At 38.6% G+C, this 21,423-nt stretch overlaps 1 protein-coding gene across 1 annotated transcript in view; it reads left to right on the top strand.

Moving 5' to 3' along the window:
- Positions 1 to 853: 853 nt before the first annotated feature.
- LOC126354409 (solute carrier family 22 member 7-like) overlaps positions 854 to 21,423 on the top strand; it is a 237,948-nt gene continuing 217,378 nt past the window's right edge. The window contains exon 1 of the mRNA XM_050004025.1: positions 854 to 960. Coding sequence (XP_049859982.1) covers positions 945 to 960 — 16 coding nt within the window. The 5' untranslated portion in view covers positions 854 to 944. The remainder of the gene's footprint in view (positions 961 to 21,423) is intronic.

The following is a 21,423-nucleotide window of genomic DNA, read 5'->3' as shown; positions in this document are numbered from 1 at the left end:
AGAGAATACTGGTATACTTTAGTTTGTGGCTCCCGTGGGTTAAGCATAAATACACATTAAACATGCGACGGATCAACACGACCATTCGGTTGTTTCCTAACCGTAGATTTCCCACAGTATTAAATCTGGCCTTTCGTCACAACATCGTGGAGCGTGCTTCGGTATGGTCTGCTTGCCATCGAGTTCTCACGTCCCATGTAGTTTCATATTCCTCATTATGGAACGGTTTTAGTTGAGTTTTCACTGGTTGGTACCACTGAAAACGTTTGAAGATGACTAACCTCGACGATGGTGAAACGGTGACCACCTATGAGCTGAAAAGCATCCGTACGTCGTCTATGTCGTAGTAGCAGATCAAGTTAAAAAATTAATTTTTCATTCTGGGAAAGATCTGCTTTTACAGATTGGACAAGTACGATGTCATAGCAAGTGAAGTTTCATTTAAAAAATCTCACAGTATTTCTGTTAAATAATATAAGCAATCATTCAGTTTTTAATCCAAGTAAGAACACGCTACTGTGCAATACACAATAAAACGTTTACAAAGAAAGACTTCAAGAGAGTGAGATAACGGGTCCTATGCACATGAGTATAGTTTTGTTAAGTTACAACGTATATCAGGACAAGTTTTATCCGCTGATTAAACATCCTATTGAGAAGCTTCTTTGCTCTCGCAGTATTCTGTTGCTGATAAAACACTTTGTCTATTCCTTTGTTTCCCCCACGTTTTCTGCAAACATAACACAGAAGTTTATCGTGTAGCCTTGTTCCACGATGAGCTCCGACACAACTGCACTCGAATGCAGTCACGTAGAGAGTTTTCTCCCGCACTGTTGATCGACCTGCTTGTTAGTAAGTAGGAGCACGAGCAGGATTCCTCTTCGTTCACTCAGCTAACTGACTCATAACGCATTTGCTACACCTTACAAAATTTGTATATAAGGATGAATGATCACGAAGGTTTAGCCTTCCCTCATCGAGCAGGAACAAGCTTATGTGACCTGAATGCTGCTGAGTGTGGGAATTGTCTCAAGAAAGACTATCTCTGCCTGCACTTACTGTTCTGTGTCCGCTGCTTCGCAGGTAAATACCTAATCTTTAAACTAAGATTTTGTGATGAAACTCACTGCTCACTATAATTCCAGTTCGCGGAAGATTTTTTAATACTTCTTCGTGCGTCATTTGTTTCTTCTGAAGCTGAACAGAAAGACTCCGTTAAGGAACTTTTGTAGTGAAATTCGGGGTTGCAACATGCTCTTGATTCTTATTAGAAACGTGTACTATGATTTTGTATGTGTTCCTCAAAGAGATGAGCACGCAGATGAGGTTAGGTACCACGAAAATAACTTCAGCGAGCTATGTAATAATGTAAAGAAGGTCCTGCAGAACCCAACATTCTAGAAAATGAGACCCGAAGAAAAGAGCTGACTAGTCGTTTCACAAATATGCTGAAACATGATTAGACTTTTTAAGAAATAACTGACACTTCCTGGCTGATCAAAACAGTGTGGCATGCTGGAACTCGAATCAGGGGGTTTTGCTAACGTGAAAGAAGGTTTCTTAGACATCTTGCTGCGTAAATATGAAGATATAAGCATGAATAAAGGATGAATGTGCATATGTTTATGTATTTATTTTGTTTTTCATACATTTTCCACTTTTGGATTGTAGTTATCGCAGTAGGGATCTTAAATACACGAACCGGAAATGATGGTTGACAAAGCACAAATTATTGCTAACAACACTGCACAAGCTAAAAGCACATATTTACAGTTCAGTAGTTAAGTCAGAGTGCTGGAAACAAAGAGTGCCAGGGAGGTTACTTTGTCAGAGGTTCTACGTTTGTAATGCTTTTTGATTGCTTCACAGTCTGCAGTCTCCACAAAGCCCCCCCCCCCCCCCTCCTCCCATAGTACGGAGCACAGCTGAAAGAAAGCACATTGCCTTCACTCAGTCCAGAATATAGTCCTGTAATTACCGTGGTGGACGGCGGGGGTGGCTGAAACAGTAGTGCTGTGCTTCGTCCGAACGCGTGGGTGTGAACACAGCTGGAGGCAATATTTGTTGTTCGTTGAGGTGTGGTGAAGAGGATAGAGGTGTCCCCAGCGTATTCATAGTGACTGATACGTGTGTGAGTGGATCGTCGTTGTAGGGGTCGCCAGTTCATTGGCTAGAAATCCCTTTGCCAGAATGAATGCAGAGCAACCTGTGTGGCGTCGCTAGACACAGTAAAACAGAATTAAATATTACTTCATTTATTTCTCTGTCTACAACTAACTGCCGTATCTTCAGCGGCGGCTGGTGACTTAGCAAGCAGGCGAAGAACCTACTAAACTCAGTGGATGGCTCAGGTTGCTGTAGCTCGCTGCATCAGCCCTGCATGGAGGGCAGTGACTCCTAGTAAACCAGGTTGCCGCCTGTGCTGTGGAAGGCACATCCTGTCCGAAGCTCTGTGCGGAGATGTGACCACGGCATATGTACATTGTGTCTCACACGCCGTTCTGAGAGACCTCTGACATTCACAGGTCCTGCCCGTGTTGTCCCACCAGATGGATCAGGATGTAGGATGCTGTGAGGTCGTGTTGAATTCTGATCCTGGTCCACAGGTCGGTCGGCCATTTGTTCCAAGCGACGATGGGGCTTAGAGCAGACAGTGTCCCTGGCTGGCACGCTAGTAGTATGTGGGTCACTTGGGAACACCTCCCTCTTCTAGGGTTAAATTCGACCATAATTCTATTTAACTTTTAAGGTCCTATTTAACCTTAAAAATCAATTCTCAATTTTTTATTTATGGTTCAAGTTCACCTTAAATTCATTTTATTTTTAACCTTGTTTGTGGTTAAAACCAACCACACAAACACCAATGGGGTTTTCAAAACTAAGGTTAACACAACCATACAACACAATCAGCAGTTATGGTTCAAACCAACCACACTCTCCCCAATGAGGTTTCCAAAAGTATATCTTGTTTAAGGTTAAAACTAGCCATAAAACGTAATCGAAAATAATGAACCTATTTTATGGTTCACCCAATCTTGAAAAGTTAACCTATTTTAAGGTTAAAACTAAACTTAAAAAACGTCGTAAGATTTTATTAAAAAATATGGTTCAAAGTCATCATAAAAAACATTCAAAAATGTTGAGAAAGAGTGTGGCTAATCTTAATCTTAAACAAGATTTAAAAAGTATTAAAAATTATGGTGGAACCATCCATTTTATTTAAATAAATAATTTCACAAATGTGAAATAAATAGTGGTACAAATAATGGTTAATCTTAACCTTAAAATGTAATCGAAGATTTTTTCAAGAATTATTCCTATACTTAACCAACACTTTTTTAAAGTCCTATTAACCATAAAAAATTATCTTAATCTTATTTAAGATTGTGGTTTGTGTCTACCTTAACTTATTTCACCTATATTAATCTTATGTAAGGTGAAACCTTACCTTAACTTATCTTACCAATTATAGCCTCTTTTAACCTTAACTTGTCTATTTATCTTAATCTGTTTCAAGATTGTGTCTATCTTACTTTGCTATTTCTTTTGTTATTTAATATCTCCAAGGATATGTTTCAATAATACCATTGACCTCAGACTCAATCATTCTTTTATCATAATCGAATTTGAATTCTTTACTAACATCCTTATTAATCAAGCGTTTAGATTTTGTATCTCTTGTAATCATTTTATATTTCAATTTAACCTTATTGATGTCCTTATCCACAATATTTTTCATAGTTTTGATGTTCAATGCTTTAGAGTTTTCATAGTTTAACGTGAAACCTTTTACCTTCATTGTCTCCTTTCCTTTGTATGTCACGTACCCGTAGCTCTTAGGTCCTGTAGAAATCCAGTCTGTGATATGATCATCCTTACCCAGTTCATCAGTCCACTCCCCCAACATACAACCAGTTTCAACAGTGTTGGTACCATCATCAATATAAACAATACTATCAGTATCATAGTAGACCACATTTGACCCTAGCCTGTCTAGCATATCATAAAGCCGTAGGCGCGCATTAGAAGTTGTAAATGCTGCTATAAACACATTGGTTGAGTAGGAGTCTTCAACGAAATTATCTTTGTACTTATAGGTGACTTGTACAATATTATCATTAATAAAAATCATATTGCTTATATCAACCCTATCATCTAACATTATTTTGTACCACCTCTCTACATCCACTACGTATTCACTTTGGGTCAAGTTCTGTCTTTGACCGAATTTACCCCACAATGAGTTTAAGCAAATCTTTGAAACGGCACGCTTACCAGGATTCGGAACCACTTCTTCGGGATTCAGATCGATATCAAGATGTTCCTTAACCGCTGTGGTGTACTCTTCAATAGTTTCAAAGTCTTCTTTCCACCCACTCGTTTCTAGCTTAATTTTCATAAAGTCTTTGACGTAGCCTTTAAACAGATCATTACTCTTTTCTTCAAAATGCCAAACCTCGTATACTTGTACCACTTTATACCCCTTCTCTATAGCTTTCTTCACTTCATCTGTAGTCCACATTCCTATTATCACCCTTTCATCATCTGTGTGCTGACAAGCACCACATTTTTCCTCAATACACTTTCCACACAACCCAAATATCAACTTATCCTTTTTAATAGGCAAAACAGGATGATACAGCTTGCGCGGTGGTAATACTTTGCACTTAATCAAACCGTACCAATTTTTGTTGTACCTCTTAGGTTTGTATAATTTTATAGGGTGACCGACAGGATAGTAATCAAAATACTGAACTGTAGGGTAGAGGCTGCATACAGCTATGTATCTCAGCTTTTTACTACACACTTTAAGCTTGCTTGCATTTGTTCTTCCTCCATAGAAAGCATCTCTAGGGTTCAAGGGCTCAACAATTGGAGTAATATTGTTGTATCCTTTACTCTTAGCCCACTTGCATTCCCACATTTCGACAAGGTTGTATCCTGCTTCCCTAATTTGGTAACTTCTTCGCTTTGTTTTCTCGTTCAAGTCTCCCATAGTCTCATGGTTAACATTGTTAATAGTCTCTTCTTGATAACAATCAGGACATCCATGCCAAAAGCAGCCGTGGAACTGGTATACTGTATTAGTGTCCTTATTGAATCCATCTACTTTTGCCCCACGAATCGTTACTTCTCCACCATTCAAAGCGTGTTGTACACCCCCGAAGGTGTTGAGCCAGGTTATCGACTCTTTACTATACATTTCTTTCTTGTCACTTTTTATCACAGCCATGGGTTAACGCAATATGGCGGCCACTGAGTGACGCGCGTTTCTTCGGCTCGCGAGTTTTTCCGCTCATTGAAGGTGTTACAGAGAAGTGCGGCAGTCCACAACGTGTGCATCTGACTAAACAAGTGTTACTTGCCGTGGTGTATTGTTCTCCGTTGATTACCACAAGTGATAAGTGATAAGTGAGTGAAAAATGGGAAGAGCACGAGTAAGCGGCAGCAGGCGAGGCTACAGGGGCGCAGGCAGCGCGGGCGCCCGGTCTCCGGCGGCAGGTGAGGCCCCGCTTCCCGACATCGGGGAGCTCGTCCGGTCCCAGGTGAGTGCGGCGCTGCACAGCAAAGACACGCTAGACGTAATCGTCCAGTCCATCACGGACTCCATGACGGCCGCGGTCATGGACAAACTACAAGAGTCTGTCGGGCGCAACAGCACCGAAATCCAGTCTCTTAGAAAGTCCCTGGCCGCACAAGAGAAAAAAGCCGCCGACCTAGAGGCTAAACTGTCTGCTGCCACCGATGAAATTGAGCAGTATCAGCGAAGGAACAGCTTGCGCCTGTTCGGGGTAGCTGAAAACGATCGCGAAAACACCGACGATCTGGCCATTAGCCTCGTGCGTGAGAAACTTGGCGTGCAGATCGACGTGGCCGATATTGACAGAAGCCACCGTGTTGGGCGCAGGATACCAGGTGCCATGAAACCCAGGCCCATAATAATTAAATTTGTGTCTTACCGGAAAAGAGCTGAAGTGTTTGCTCAGAAAAGAAAACTCGCCAAGAGTGGGGTTACCCTGAGGGAAGATCTGACGCGCGAAAGACTAAAAGTTTTGAACGCTGCGATCACACAGTTTGGCCTTCAAAATGTATGGACCCAGGATGGCAGGATCGTAATCAAGACGGAAGGAGGGAGGAAAACGGTGACAAACATGTTCGAACTGAAAGACTGAGCGAAATCTCGCGAGACACAAAGTCTCATATTGTAATCTGTCTAATATAAGTTAATTTTTTATTCTTTCTTTTCATTTTTTTTAGCTTAAATACTGCTCCGTTATTTCTATAAGTACCATAAGTACTCTATTTAAAATCAGTCAATTGTTTCACAAAAATATTGTTTCTTTATTTGTCTATTATAAGTGCTCATGTATATTCATATTGTCAGTCAAATGGGAATTAACATCCTCCATTAACAGGAATCTCCTTACAACCGCCTTTCTATATCTGTTATTTCCATCTTCGCCACTACCACTACTACTACTACTATCTTTTTCGTAACTACTACTGCCACTTACCATCTTTCTTTTCACTCCCTTCTTCGATACTTCCAGCGTGTTTTTCACCTTTAGTCCACAGACGCTTGAGTCAGTCACGACCTTGGACACACCTGTAAATATGTCTTGCCCCGCGAAATCCAGCTTTTGTCCCTCTTCCGGCCAGCAGGTAAACGGAGCGCGCTCGGTCCTACAGGCGGCCACAATGGGACGGACCGGTTCCGGCGGCGGGCTCTTTGTGGCCCACGCGAACGCGCAGTCGCTAACGGCTCACTTCGACGAGTTCTGTGACCTGTTCTGCCAATCGCTGTTCCACATTATCCTCGTCTCTGAAACTTGGTTGAAACCAAACATTTCTTCCGACGCTATCCGAATCGCTGGTTACTCTCTCCTAAGGGCAGATCGTGAAACACGACGCGGGGGTGGTGTGGGTGCCTATGTTCGCTCTGATCTGACACCTACTGTGCTATGCACATCGGATGCAAAGGGCGAAGGAGAAGCAGAGTTCTTGTTTTTCGAAATAAATACATCAAATCAGAAACTGCTAATTGGAGTAATCTATAAACCTCCAAACGTCGGTGCCATGTCCTCCTTTCAGTCTGCCCTGTCCTCACTCGTGACACAGTATGAACACATAATCATTATGGGCGACACAAACATCGACTTACAGTTAAAATCTCCCTCTGCCGAAAAACTAAGGCGACTGTTCCACTCCAATGATATGAGTTTAACACCGCTGGACCCAACTCATCACACGCCACACAGCCACACAATCATAGATATAATAGCAACAAAGCGACCAGATAAAATAATCCGCGCCAATCAGACATCGGCTCCGGGACTCTCTGCTCATGACGTGATATTTTTAAATTACTCAATGCATACTACCAAAGAAAAATCTCACCTGGTAACCTACAGAAACTTAAAAAATGTTAACCATGACGCTCTTCAAAAGGATTGCTCAGACATCCCTTGGCATGATATAAACGATGAACCGACTTTAGACGAAAAAATTCGGCAATTATGTCGCAAAATTATTGCACTGTATGATAAACATGCTCCTCAACGCACTGTTAAGGTAAAGAGAGCTCCCACTCCGTGGCTCACCACTGCATTACGTCAGTTAATGAATAAACGTGATGCTGCACATAGGGCCTTCAAGCGTAACCCAACTCCCGAGGCGTACGAAGCTTATAGGAAACTCCGAAACAGAACCAAGCAAAGCGTGAGGAATGCCAAAATCAGACATGCCCGCTCTGTCGTATGCGGCATATCAAAACCTGCTGCACTGTGGAAAAAGCTGCGCAGTTTCGGTATAGGGAAGCGAAGACCTGACGCTGTTTATCAAGCGTCTGCAGAAGAATTAAACGATTTCTTCTCAACAGCTGCAAACTGCCACGCAGCGACAAACTACCAGCCCCAAGATATGAATCTCTCGAGAGACGAGTTTTTCCTAAAACATGTCACTACCGGCACAGTACACAAGGCAATTATGAGAATCTCTTCCGAGGCAGTAGGAAATGATGGAGTGAGCAATGGCATGATTAAGAACGTCGTAGACACTATTATTCCAGTTATCACAGACATCTTCAACCTGTCTCTTGTCAGTAGTACATATCCTACTGAGTGGAAGCAAAGTTTAATTAAGCCTATACCCAAGACTGACAACCCTAAGTCGCCAGGTGACTACAGGCCGATCAGCATACTACCTGCAATTTCTAAAGCCCTAGAGCACATTGTCCATGAACAACTGACGGATTACCTCAAAACTCATAACATCCATGACGAATATCAGTCAGGCTTTCGAAAGCACCATAGTACAGCAACCGCATTAATCAAAGTAACTGATGACATTAAACATGCTATGGACAGACGTGAAGCTACTATCCTAACACTGCTTGACTTTAGCAAGGCTTTTGACACAGTTGACTTCGATATATTACTAATTAAAATGAAACAGCTGAATTTCTCAAACAGTGCAATACAATGGTTCGACAGCTACCTCAAAAACAGAAGTCAAAAAGTCATTTGTGGGTCGGAAAAGTCATCATGGAAAAACGTGCGCTCTGGAGTTCCCCAAGGCTCCGTCCTTGGTCCACTACTCTTCTCACTGTACATTAATGATATTTCTTCAGTGATTCACTCCTGCAACTACCATCTTTATGCCGACGACATCCAACTGTACATAAGTGCAAGCCCCAAAAACATTGCTGGCGCAGTAGGGAGTATGAACGCAGATCTTTGCTCTGTTTCTCGATGGGCGCAGAACCTAGGTCTGAAACTAAACCCCAAGAAATCCCAGGTCATACTTATATCTCATCCAAAGTTAATCAGCCGGTACTTTCGCGAAACAGTCCCTAAAATACTCCTCAGTGGTACCCAACTACCATACCAAAAAACAGTAAAAGACCTTGGAATAATCTTGGATGAACACCTAAACTGGGAAGAACAAACAGTCACAGCTTGCCGGAAATCGCTCTCCTCCCTACATGCAATTCAAAAGTTTAGAAAAATATTTCCAACCCATGTTAAACAAAAATTAGTCCAAACACTAGTCTTGCCTAATCTTTACTACTGCGATGTAGTTCAACACGGCACAAATAGTGAAAATTCTAGATGCCTCGAGCTAGTGATGAATGCTTGCGTTAGATACGTGTGCAATATTCGGTTGTATGATCATATCAGTCCTTCATACTCCCAGCTAGGTTGGATACGCCCACATACGGCACGCGATCTCCACACGATGTGCTTACTTCATCGATTTCTTAGCCACTGGTGCCCCCAATACTTATCTTCTCACATTAAACACCTATCATCATTCCACAATCGCAACACCAGATCGGATACGTCTATCATCTTGGCTGTACCTTTACATAACACAAAATCTTTCTCCGTGTCATTCTCCATCTCAGCCATACGACAATGGAACGCGCTCCCCTGTGATCTGCGTCTTATCCAGAACTACTCAACATTCAAGAGGGAACTCAAAGCTTACATATTAGGGACGGTATAACCACCATTCTTGTGCCCCTCCCATCTCTTTCTTTCTCCTCTCCATCACAGCTTCTAATTTTACCGTTCTATTTCTCTTCCTCTAACCTATCTACCTCTTATATATCTCTTTCACCCCATTCTATCGTCTTATGTCTCTGCTCGATGAGAATAACTCACAAGCTGCAAGAACATAACGAGAAAATTCCCAACTAACAATGGGACTGACATTTAGAAAAGAAAAGTATGTTTACTTTCATATACATAGTCATTATTATTACTATTATTATTATTATTATTATTATTATTATTATTACTATTATTATTATTATTATTGATTGTTATAATTATTTTTTATTGTTATAATTATCATTGTACTACTGTTATAATATCTATTTTTTTGTTTCACATCAATACTGCATAATAGGCTATATGTCCTTAATGTTAAGTAGAAACTGTAACTCGTTCAACCTGAGTATGCCTGGTTAGGTGTAAGAGAGGGCCTGAAGGCCCTAATCTTGCCAGGTAAAATAAATGCATAAATAAATAAATAAATAAATAGTATTTTCCTGGAGGTACTTGGACCTATAAATACCCATACAAACACTTGCAATAGTTATGTACTGAAATGGATCTATGTTAGCAATTTCTAAAAATTGTTTCCTTAGTTCTAAACAACCTCTACGCAGAATATCTACATCAGAGTTACAATAATCCATAAATTCTTTTTGAAAGTCAAACACGTAATTTTCTTTAACCTTATTGTTGTACCACTCAAGAAACTCTTTTCTAGCTTTTGTCTTCATCGTGTCTACGCCATAGTATTTGGTCTCAGGAATAGGTCCTACATAAGCCTGATGGTCTCTTGTGTTGAAGAAATGTGGGAAGTAACCCTTCATAAGTTCTTTTAGCCCGAATGTTTTAGGGAAGTCACTCAAAGGAGAAGCTACGAAATTGTGGCTATCAATAATGCTTATTAGTCCGTTTACCTCTAGCATCATCAACTTTGTTCCATTGTATATAGTGTATGGTTTCAACGTATTCTCTATACAGTATTTTAAAATGAATTGTGAGTCATAGCCTTTCGCATTGTGTGCAGTAGCCGTGTACCCTTGGTGGTTCTTAGAAATCAACCACTTGCAGAACTCTTCATTTGTTTTGAAGGAAACTTTGGTACCGTCAATATAGTGGGCCACTACGAGGTTGGGGATGTGCACTCCAGTATCTTGCTCAGCTTCATAGTCGAACCAGATATACTTTTCTGTGTAACGGCAACCATTGAATAACGTTATAATTTCAGTCAGTGTATTATTGTAGAGTACTTTATACTCTTGTTCTGAAATATCTCCATTACCAAATTGTCTTTGAAGGGTAGTGAGCTTAACATTTTTGAGAAGTTTATCCATGTTTTTAGCTACAAAGTGTTCCAAAAAGCTCTCCTTATCGGTAGCCTTACAAATACACCGACTTTCACACCTTCCGCCTTTCTGATGTTTATGTTGTATGTAGCATTGATGTTCACCAGTCTTATAAGGTTCCATACAATTGTAGCAAAAGGAGTATCCGCATTTATGCTCTTTAGATCTCTGAAGAATGATATTACACCCTCTGCACTTGTAAACAGCCTTACAAACCTCAGAGTGATGATTCAAGCATTCCTGAGAGTAACAATACCTATTACAATCTTCACAGTAAACTTTATCGTTACCTTCGGGGGAGTGCGCCGGTTTCTTACACAAAATACACACCTTTACATTCTTCTTACACTTGTGCTTATCCTTGTTATTGTAAGGTGCATCGCACCTATCGCAGTAATATACACTACCCAAGAAAGCTTTCATACTGTTTACAACATCAAAATGGTTCCCGTTTTTGTATAAATAAAGTTTAGTATCCTTCTCCTGGCCCAAGTATATAACCGAATTAAAATTTTCAGCACACACAACCTTTATCTGAATACCCAACAATTCTTCTACGTTCTTTATGTCCTCTAGTGTGAAGCCTTCTTCGTTGTAGTTACCTAGTCTCTTGCACAGCTCTAGGGTTAGCTCAGTTTGAATAGGTCTACCCATTCTGACTTGTTTAATATCCATGGGACTCAGTTGCCTACCGAGAACCTCATTCGTGTGGTAGGTCAGGGCTGTTACTATGGCTCGTGGGCAGCACAAGTTATCTTTGTTCTTTATTTGGGTGATGCATCTTTTTGTTCTCACATCTTCAGACAGATTTATAATTTTCGACCTGCCTTGACCTCTAGGTACATTCAGAATCTTAATATTGAACCTGGTCTGTGTGATATTTAAGTTCTCGTTAGAAGATAGAATTCTACCGATATGACTCATGAAAGATCTGGCGTTAACATTAGATTGTACCACGGTTGAAATATCATGATGGAAATTTGGGTTGCTTGCTACTACTGTTAATTTGTCTCCTTTTTTGTAGTTTCCTTTCTCTTTGGCCAGTTTAATCATTGCGTTGATGGCGTTCTCAACTTGCATTAACTTATCAACTTAAATGGTGTAGTCTACTTCAGTGGCATTAAATTTCTTAATGAACCGTGAGTTTGTTTCAGTGATCTTGTAGGGTGGTTTTCTTTCTTCCTTGGGTGGTTCTATCAAGTCTTCGTGAAAGCCTAACTCTTGAGCTACCTTATTACGAAAGACAATGTCTTGCGTCTTCAAAATGGATTCAATTATTTCAGCCTTCCTCATCCTAACAGTCGCCTTAATGTTATTATTTCTTCCAATCTCTCGCAGCTGTGGTACCCTTAGATTTTCCAAATCCTGCTTCTTGTACAACATGTCCTTAGTCTTTTCCAAAGCTTCTTTAAGTTGCGATTTCTTCATTTTCGAAACACCACTAAGATTATAATCCTTAGCCAAGATCTTAAGATCTTCGCAGTATATTTTATTCTTCTTATTCTCCTCCTTCTCTTCATTGTTTGGGTCATTCTTAAGATGAATCTTTGACTTCAAGTGCCTGGACCAATTCTTATAAGTGATGTCCACTCCACACTTGTTGCAGTATTTACCTGCATAGCTATATTTATTTCCTTCCGACATATTCATTTATTTACTTATTTATTTTAATAAAAAAATTAAATAAAAATTCATTTTTTTAATTTCGAAAAAATCTTCTTACTACTTGCTACCAATAGTTTTAAGGTTTCGTAGACCTTAAAAATAATATTTGAATTTAGCCTGAGTCAGATTGTGCAGCCTCAGAGTCAGATTGTTCAGCCTCAGAGTCAGATTGTTCAGCCTCAGAGTCAGATTGTTCAGCCTCAGAGTCAGATTGTTCAGCCTCAGAGTCAGATTGTTCAGCCTCAGAGTCAGATTGTTCAGCCTCAGAGTCAGATTGTTCAGCCTCAGAGTCAGATTGTTCAGCCTCAGAGTCAGATTGTTCAGCCTCAGAGTCAGATTGTGCAGCCTCAGAGTCAGATTGTTCAGCCTCAGAGTCAGATTGTTCAGCCTCAGAGTCAGATTGTTCAGCCTCAGAGTCAGATTGTTCAGCCTCAGAGTCAGATTGTTCAGCCTCAGAGTCAGATTGTTCAGCCTCAGAGTCAGATTGTTCAGCCTCAGAGTCAGATTGTTCAGCCTCAGAGTCAGATTGTGGTATTATTTCAACCATCAACTTCTCAAATTGTTTTTCTATCTGTGACATACCTTCACCTATTGCGTTGAGTTCTCTCTCGTCTTCTACATGTTCCATAATAATCAGTTGTAAATACTGAAGGCTGCGCAGATAATTAAAAACGGGAAACAACATATTTTCTGACACCTTATTTATATCAAAAGGAAGTACTGCTGACTTGTCGCCGCCTTTCATTATAGCCATCATGCTACAAGGAGGTATTAGTTCGAATTTGTTGCGGTCTTCTGTGGAGAGAGCAAGCCATTCTTCTTTAGTTTTAGTTTGTATTAGCTTGTGAACCTGTTAGTCAGACAACTGATCTATAAATGCTTTTAACCCCTTAATGGTATAATCTATACCATCTTTAGTCAATTCTTCTGATAAGGCGACATAGAGAATTTCTCGCTTTGTTTGAGTATCCATTTATTATACTTTTCATATTCTTTTATACCTAAATATTTGGGTATTTATACCTTAATTTAACCATAATTTTAGATAAACTACTCAAATATTTTATGGTTGATTTTGACCATATTTAGATACAAGTCAATCACTTACGTCTAGTTCTCTAATAGTCTTTTTAATTTTTGTATATAAAAAATGAAAGCAATTACTGATATACAAAACAACAAACTAGTGTACAATAACAAGCAAGTACTTACTATTATCGATGATTTCGAAATATCTTCCTACTTGTACATACGTACAGTTCGTTTACCTTCAACAAATAGTTTTAAGGTTTCGTAGACCTTAAAAATAATATCTTCATCTAATTTAATTATAATGTGGTATTATTCCAACCATCAACTTCTCAAATTGTTTTTCTAGCTGTGACATACCTTCACCTATTGCGTTGAGTTCTCTCTCGTCTTCTACATGTTCCATAATAATCAGTTGTAAATACTGAAGGCTGCGCAGATAATTAAAAACGGGAAACAACATATTTTCTGACACCTTATTTATATCAAAAGGAAGTACTGCTGACTTGTCGCCGCCTTTCATTATAGCCGTCACGCTACAAGGAGGTATTAGTTTATTGCTCACAGACATTTATTATATGTATTATCTAATTAAAAAATAATTTTTGTCGAAAACAGCAAAACCTCGGCGCTGAGGAACCCTGTGGGGTCTTTTGTTTGTATCATTTCTTCGTCGTCCTTGTTCTTCTGCCCCACAGGGTTTTTTTCCTCTTTGTTACCACGTCTCGTCCCATACTTCTTAGCAGATGATGGAGAGCGGATCAGTGCGGACGTCTCATGACGTCACTCAAAACTCCACGACGAAAACTTTACTCAGTTTTTTCTTCAGAAAGGTGGCCAGTCTTCCTGACCGAACGCGCTGAGCTACCGCGCTGGCGAAACAAATGCATTCGAGTAAGCTATTAATCTTATTCTCTCTCTCCCTCTCAGCATTACGCTTCATCCGACTTACCGTATATTTTTACTTACATTACGTAGTGTAACATACACAACAACATCCAAAAACAACAATTTATTAGTTGAAAATTTACGTTTAACTGAATAATATACATTTAAGTTAAATTATTACGCTAGAGCGGCGCTGTTGTGACTAATGCAGGCACTCATGACATCGGCGGACCGACCTTCACCGTTGGCCTCCCAGCTGGCTATCGCAGTCGGAGCAGCCTTGGCCGTGAAGATGTCGCAAGAGGCGAGACACGTCACTTCATTCTAGCGTAAATGAAAAGAGCATTCTTCATATATAAATATTTTTACTAACCATTAACCGCCATTTGGTTGTTATATATCTTTAAAAATATCTGATTTTTTAAGGTCTTTTACACAACCTAAATTAAATACATATATATAGGGAGTGGAGGTTACAGAACAACCTAAGACATCACTTATAGATTCACGATATTGAGTTCTTTTAAATTGATTTTAATGGTTTTTTACCCTTAAAATCTCCAACGTACCAACGTCAACGTCCCAACGTCAACGTCCAAACGTCCCAACGTCAACGTCCAAACGTCCCAACGTCAACGTCCAAACGTCCCAACGTCAACGTCCCAACGAATAATTTTATTATTTTTCCTTAAATAAATGTTTGCAAAATATGATGAAAAGCTTGTTAAGCAAGCAAAAAAGAACAGAAATAAATTTGAACAAATCAAAGACCAATTTAAAGAATGGAAAATTAAGCCTATAACCGAATACGAAAAATACAAAAAGGAGGACCATCCAGTTATCGATAAATTAGATGCAATAGGGAAGGACGTTATTGATGCTATAGAAAAAAATCGTGAGATTGAAAAGCAGCTACTACCTTACGATGGGGGGTTTGACGATATGTTCCCTATACCACCTACTCCTGAGGTAACATCGTTTGAGAGAAGCTTATTTGTTGATGTCGCCATCACACCAAAGACACGTAAGAGGTTGGAGCCTATGTTGGAACAAATTGAAGACGAGGAACGGCAGAAGATGAAGGCTGTTTCAGACTACTCAACAACTTACCTGGGCCCAAAAGTTTCAAAATACTTAGGCACTCTAGGTGATACAATTTTTGGTCTCCGTTTTGACAATGGAAGGCATTACATGGGTGACTCCGAAGTAACATTCAACAACGATAATATTATGGTGAAGGGTAACTCCTTTAAAGCCACCAATGGGTTTATGAAGCTCCTGACTCAGAAAACCGTATCACCTGAAGAGTACACATCTGACGATCTTGATACCTATACAACTATGCTGAAGGTTACCAATGCGATATATCAGAACAATGATCCAAAGGGGAATAAACCCAAGTCAAGCAGTAGCGAAAAATACAACAACATCATTAAACCAATATGGCAGTCACTCAAGAAAGAACGTGGTAACTCGCCAAACACAAAGGGTGGTATGGGTTTTGTAAAGAGGTATACAGACAAACCAGTCGAGTACATGTGGATGAATGACGTCAGAGATTTAATTGATAGGTTAATGGTTATTCATGGTGAAGAGAATGCGGGAAATAATAACTTCCACAATGAGAAGGTTGGAATAACCAAGATGCTTACGAGTAAATTTAATGACTTCATAGTAAATAATCCAAAGGGGATACCTTACCTAATTAGATTTCTAAACAATCTCCCTCATACATTCTGGAAGGCAGAAAGTTATGGAAAGGGCTTAGTGAACACGTTAATTAATAATCTTCCTGTTGAAATGCATTTACCTGGATACAATTACTGCGGCCCTGGTACCAAACTAGAAGAACGATTAGAAAGAGGAGATGCTGGAATAAATCCTCTAGATGAAGCTTGCAAAAGGCATGATATTGCATACAGGGATCATAAAGATTTGGAACAAAGACATCAAGCTGATAAAGAACTGCAGAAAGCGGCAAAGGAAAGGATTTTCAGTAAAGATGCTTCCCTAGGAGAAAGATTAGCTTCAACAGCTGTAACTGGAATAATGTTTGGGAAAAGGAAGCTAGGTCTAGGGTTAGATGATAATGGATGGGTATTGTGAATGTGAATGAAGAGTTGTAATTTTAATGGGTCACAACCCATTAAAATTTAATATGAGTGTAGCACTAAAATTTTTAATTTAATTGAAATAATAAATGAGAGGATTTAGTATTGACTATAACATTCCCTCAAGTGGGAATCCGAGAGCGAAATCTATTAAAATAAAACTGTCCAATGACGACCTGAAAAATCATGGCTTTCTAGATGCTTATCTTACAGAGACTCAAATGAAACAGAAAGCTAATAAACTTAAAAAAGGTGGTAGCTTACTGATAACATTTTCTATACCTGTTGTGAAGAAGATACTCGAGTACCTAAACTCTAAGATATTGAAAGAAGGTTCTGGATTGAATAAGCACGAAGGTGGATCTCTACCACAGATACTTGCAGCGTTGGGAGCAATCGGGTCTTTAGCTGGTGGTGCTGCGGCAATAACAAGTGCTGTGCACAAAAAGCAAAAGGAAGACGCAGAGTTAGCAGAGCAAAAGAGGCATAATCTTGAAATGGAAAAGAAAGCGGGATATGGTATTTTTTTAAAGAAAAAAGTCGAAAAAAGTCGAAAAAATTGTGCAAAAATATGATCACCCGTTGAGCAACTATGATATAGAGAGGTTAGCAAAGTCTTTAAAAATCAAAAATTTTAGAGGGGTATTCATGGCCGACGAGTTACCGTTAGAACCTAAAGAAGTAGAATCAGGGGTAGTTAACTTGGATACATCTGATCACGTAGGTACTCACTGGATATGCTATTTCAAGAAGGGTGATGAAAAATACGTTTTTGACTCATTCGGTGGCAGTATACCATAAACTTTAGTGAAATACCTGGGTCCTGACAATCTGTTTTACAACTCAGAAAGAATTCAGAATTTCGATCAGTTTATATGCGGTCATTTGTGTGTGATGGTACTGAAGCTATTTACAGATGGATGGAGTTTTATTAAAATTCTTGATACAATAAATGGATATTTTTGGAAATAAGGTAAAGAAGGGTATTGAACAACTAGACGATGTCAGAAAAGTTATAAACGGACTAGAATCTAGTATCAGTAAACTTAATATTAAGAAGTATTTCTCATTTTCAAAGAACTGGGTATCATTGAAAGGAAGGCGCATTGTAAACATAGCAGATGCCATAGGTGGATATGATGCAGTCACTAAAAGCCAGCTCGATGCTGTTAATGATGTTGCTAATGCCAAATACACAAGTATACTAACAACCCTTAATAATTATGTAAGTAAAACCAACCTCGACCATTATTACAGTAAAAAGGACCTAGAAAAAGTTTTCTCAGATTATTATACAAAAGGTGATTTATCACAATACATCAACAGAACTGAACAAGGCCTGAACAAAATATGTGATAAACAAATAGTTGAATTCACTTTTATGACTGGATTAGAACAACAAATGTACACCTTCGAGTATGATTTTGTACTGAAAAAAGTTATTGTCATTGGAAAAGATATAAACAAAGATTTAACATTTAATGATTTTGATGTTGCAGTAAGTATGTATAACAAAGTACACGTAATTGAGAATAAGCATAACCCAATATTAATTCATAAAGGAAATTTCCTAAAAGTAAGACTAAAAGAGTCGGCGAAGACAGTCCCTGTGGACGTAAAACTCTTACTATTTGGCGAACTAGCATCATTTAAAGATGCTATTGATGAGGACTTAGAATCTTGATCTTTAATTTTCAATTAAATAAATGATGGATGACAAACACATTTGGTGTCTAAGGTGCAAGAGATTTACTGCTACACTTCAGCCTCACACTGTTGCCACGAAAAACGGTCGTCATAGGATTGAGGGCTATTGTGGGGTGTGTAATACCAAGAAAAGTAAGTTTATAAAAATAAATTAATGTCTGCGACAAGTAAAAGTATTCGTGAAGAAATTATACATGAGCTTCACAAACCACTGAGAAAGAATTTTCCAAGAAAACCTGTTACATCCTATGGTATAGATGATTTGTGGCAAGCTGACTTGGTTGAGATGGATTCTGGTCACCTTAAAGGTATATCAAAATTCAACAACGGTATGAAGTATTTACTGACTGTAATAGACGTATTTTCAAAGTATGCTTGGGCTATTCCTGTTAAAGATAAATCAGGTGAAAGTATTACCAGCGCTTTTAAAGGTATACTACAAGAAAGGAAGCCAAAACACTTACAAACAGATAATGGCAAAGAATTCTACAATAAACACTTTAAAGAGCTCATGAAGATTGAAGGTGTAAATCATTACTCTACGTTTACAGAACTTAAGGCTTCAGTAGTTGAAAGGTTCAATAGGACTTTAAAGGAAAGAATGTGGAAACAATTTGCTCTTCAGGGCAATCAAAAGTGGGTTGACTTACTACCTAAACTGGTATATGACTACAACAACAGAAAACATAGGACAATAGGGATGAAACCTATAGAGGTAGATGAAAAGAATGCAAAAAAGGTGGTGAAGGCCGCTTTTACAGCGGAACTCAAAACAGATGCACCCAAGTTCAAGATAGGTGACAAAGTTAGGATAAGTAAACTTAAAGGCTTGTTCGAGAAAGGCTATACTGCTAATTGGTCGACAGAAATATTTGAAGTGACTCAGATTAATAACACAAGTCCGACTACATACAAGTTAAAAGATACAAGTGAAGAAGAAATTAAAGGAAGTTTTTACGAACAGGAGTTACAAAAGACAAAGTATCCAGATGTGTATCTTGTAGAAAAAGTTTTAAGAAAAAAGGGTGACAAAGTATTTGTTAAATGGCTAGGTTTTGATAGCTCACACAATAGTTGGGTAAACAGAAAAAATGTGGTATTTTAATGGTTAAAAAACCATTAAAATCTGATAAAAGTTTTAATTTTATTACGGTACCTACCGTCATACAGCTTTCGAGTCATGTCAACAGTTATGAATCCAAAGTCCTCGTTCCACACCTTACTGCAAAGCTCTCTAAAGTCATTCCATTTAAAGTCTCCACCTACAAATTCGTCGATGATGTGTTTCAAATTAATGTCATCTTGTCTAAATATGTTCAAAAAGTTAAGGTTGTCTCTCACCAACTGCTTGGGTATTTTAGAATACGTTTGCGCTAAGTAGAAACAGTCAATGTTCTTATGTCTTCCTCTGGTAAAGTATTCTCTTACAATATCTTGGTTTTCTGATATAAAGTCGTCAACCACTACAACGGAGCACTCTTCACATTCGTCTAATGGTATAATGTCATCACAGTTACTAACAAATGTAGCTACCTTCTCATTGTGTTCATTTTCAATTCTTTCACATTTTTCCATAAGATGTTTGTACTTAAACTGTTCTAAGCTTTTCGAGTAGATGTACAAGTGTTTAATGGTGTTCCAGTTAAGCCATCCAGGGCACAGAAGGTAATTATCAACCATTAAAGTTGTTTTACCACATCCACTTGGTCCAACGATGGCGCAACGAATTGAACTAGGTAATAACTTCCCATGTCTGCTTTTGATTCGTTTTTCTCGAATTCTGATCTTTGGATCCCAATCAGTCATTTTACTTTTTTATTTACTACTTATTACTTAATTAATAAATGAATAGAATTTTTGAAATTAGTGGTACATCCTCAAACTTAAAAAAGAGGCTAAATGTACCAATAAGAAACATGTATACAAAGGTTGGTTTGGTCGGATTTTATTCAACATTCTTAACTCCAAATGTCACAAAGGATAATAACAGATTACACTATGAGAAAGATGGTGTGGTTAATACTTTAAATATTCCATCAGGGCAGTACAGTCTAGACAATTTAGAGAGGTGTATTCAGAGCCAGGAACCTTTCAATGCTAGTAATATAAAGATTAAGGCTAACGAAATCCTAAATAGAGTTGAGATAGAAAGCTTAGACTTTAAGCTGTATTTTAATAAGGAATGTAGTATTGGGAGGATGCTAGGTTTTAGAGACGAAATTGTGGAACCTGCAACAAAAGTTGTAGCAAATGAGCTACCGAAAATAATCCCATTTGAAAAAATTAAAGTGCATTTTAACTTAGCTGATGGTATGTTTGTAAAGGATTCTGACCACTTTCATCGAGAGACAAATATTATTGCTTGTTTTAAACCCAAGTTGGAAATGTGTGGTCACTTACAGTTTGGCAGTCCAATTATATACGAACCGTGTTATCCATTATTTTTCCCTGTGCACGATAAAGTTCAAAACCTGAAAGTAAGTGTAACGGATGAAAATGATGCTGCGGTAGATTTTGGAGGAGCGTCGGTAACAGTTCTTTTAGAAATGTTTTAATTAAAATCTTGCAGTAAATAAAATGAATAAAATAGAAAGTTATCAGTGGCAGTCTTTTCCAGTAAATGAGAAGACTAGGAATAATTTAAACAACAATGCTTACTTGTATATGACCTATAATGTTACTCACGCAAATGGATCAGATTACACTTCTTACGAAGGTAAATCGAATGTTAAACTCGTTGACAACTTTCCGACACAGTTATGGAGTGCAGTAATTGTTAAGAAAACAGGTCACATAATCTACAGGTTAGAGCATCCAAGCATTTCGTCGACGGTTTTATACCACCTTACTTCTTCTCTCGACGATGACATTAGATTCGAGGGTAATTTCATTAACAATGGTAAGTTACAAAAAAAGGAAAACGAGGTACTGTATCCATTAAAAATGTTGGGTGGATTTTTTAAAGATTACAAAGAAATCATGTGGGAAGGAGACCTAACAGTAACTTTTGTGGGAAGCGCAAACGCTGGCGATGCCTTGTTTAGATGGTTTTCAAAAAATAATAGTGGTGCAGATATTGAAGGCTCTCGACCTGAGTTGGGTAAAGTAACCATTACAAAT

Source organism: Schistocerca gregaria, chromosome 3, assembly GCF_023897955.1.
Source record: "Schistocerca gregaria isolate iqSchGreg1 chromosome 3, iqSchGreg1.2, whole genome shotgun sequence".
In the NCBI taxonomy this organism is placed as follows: Eukaryota; Metazoa; Arthropoda; class Insecta; order Orthoptera; family Acrididae; genus Schistocerca; species Schistocerca gregaria.
Note: the sequence above shows the minus strand (reverse complement) of the source record. Positions and strands in the feature narration are given on the sequence as shown.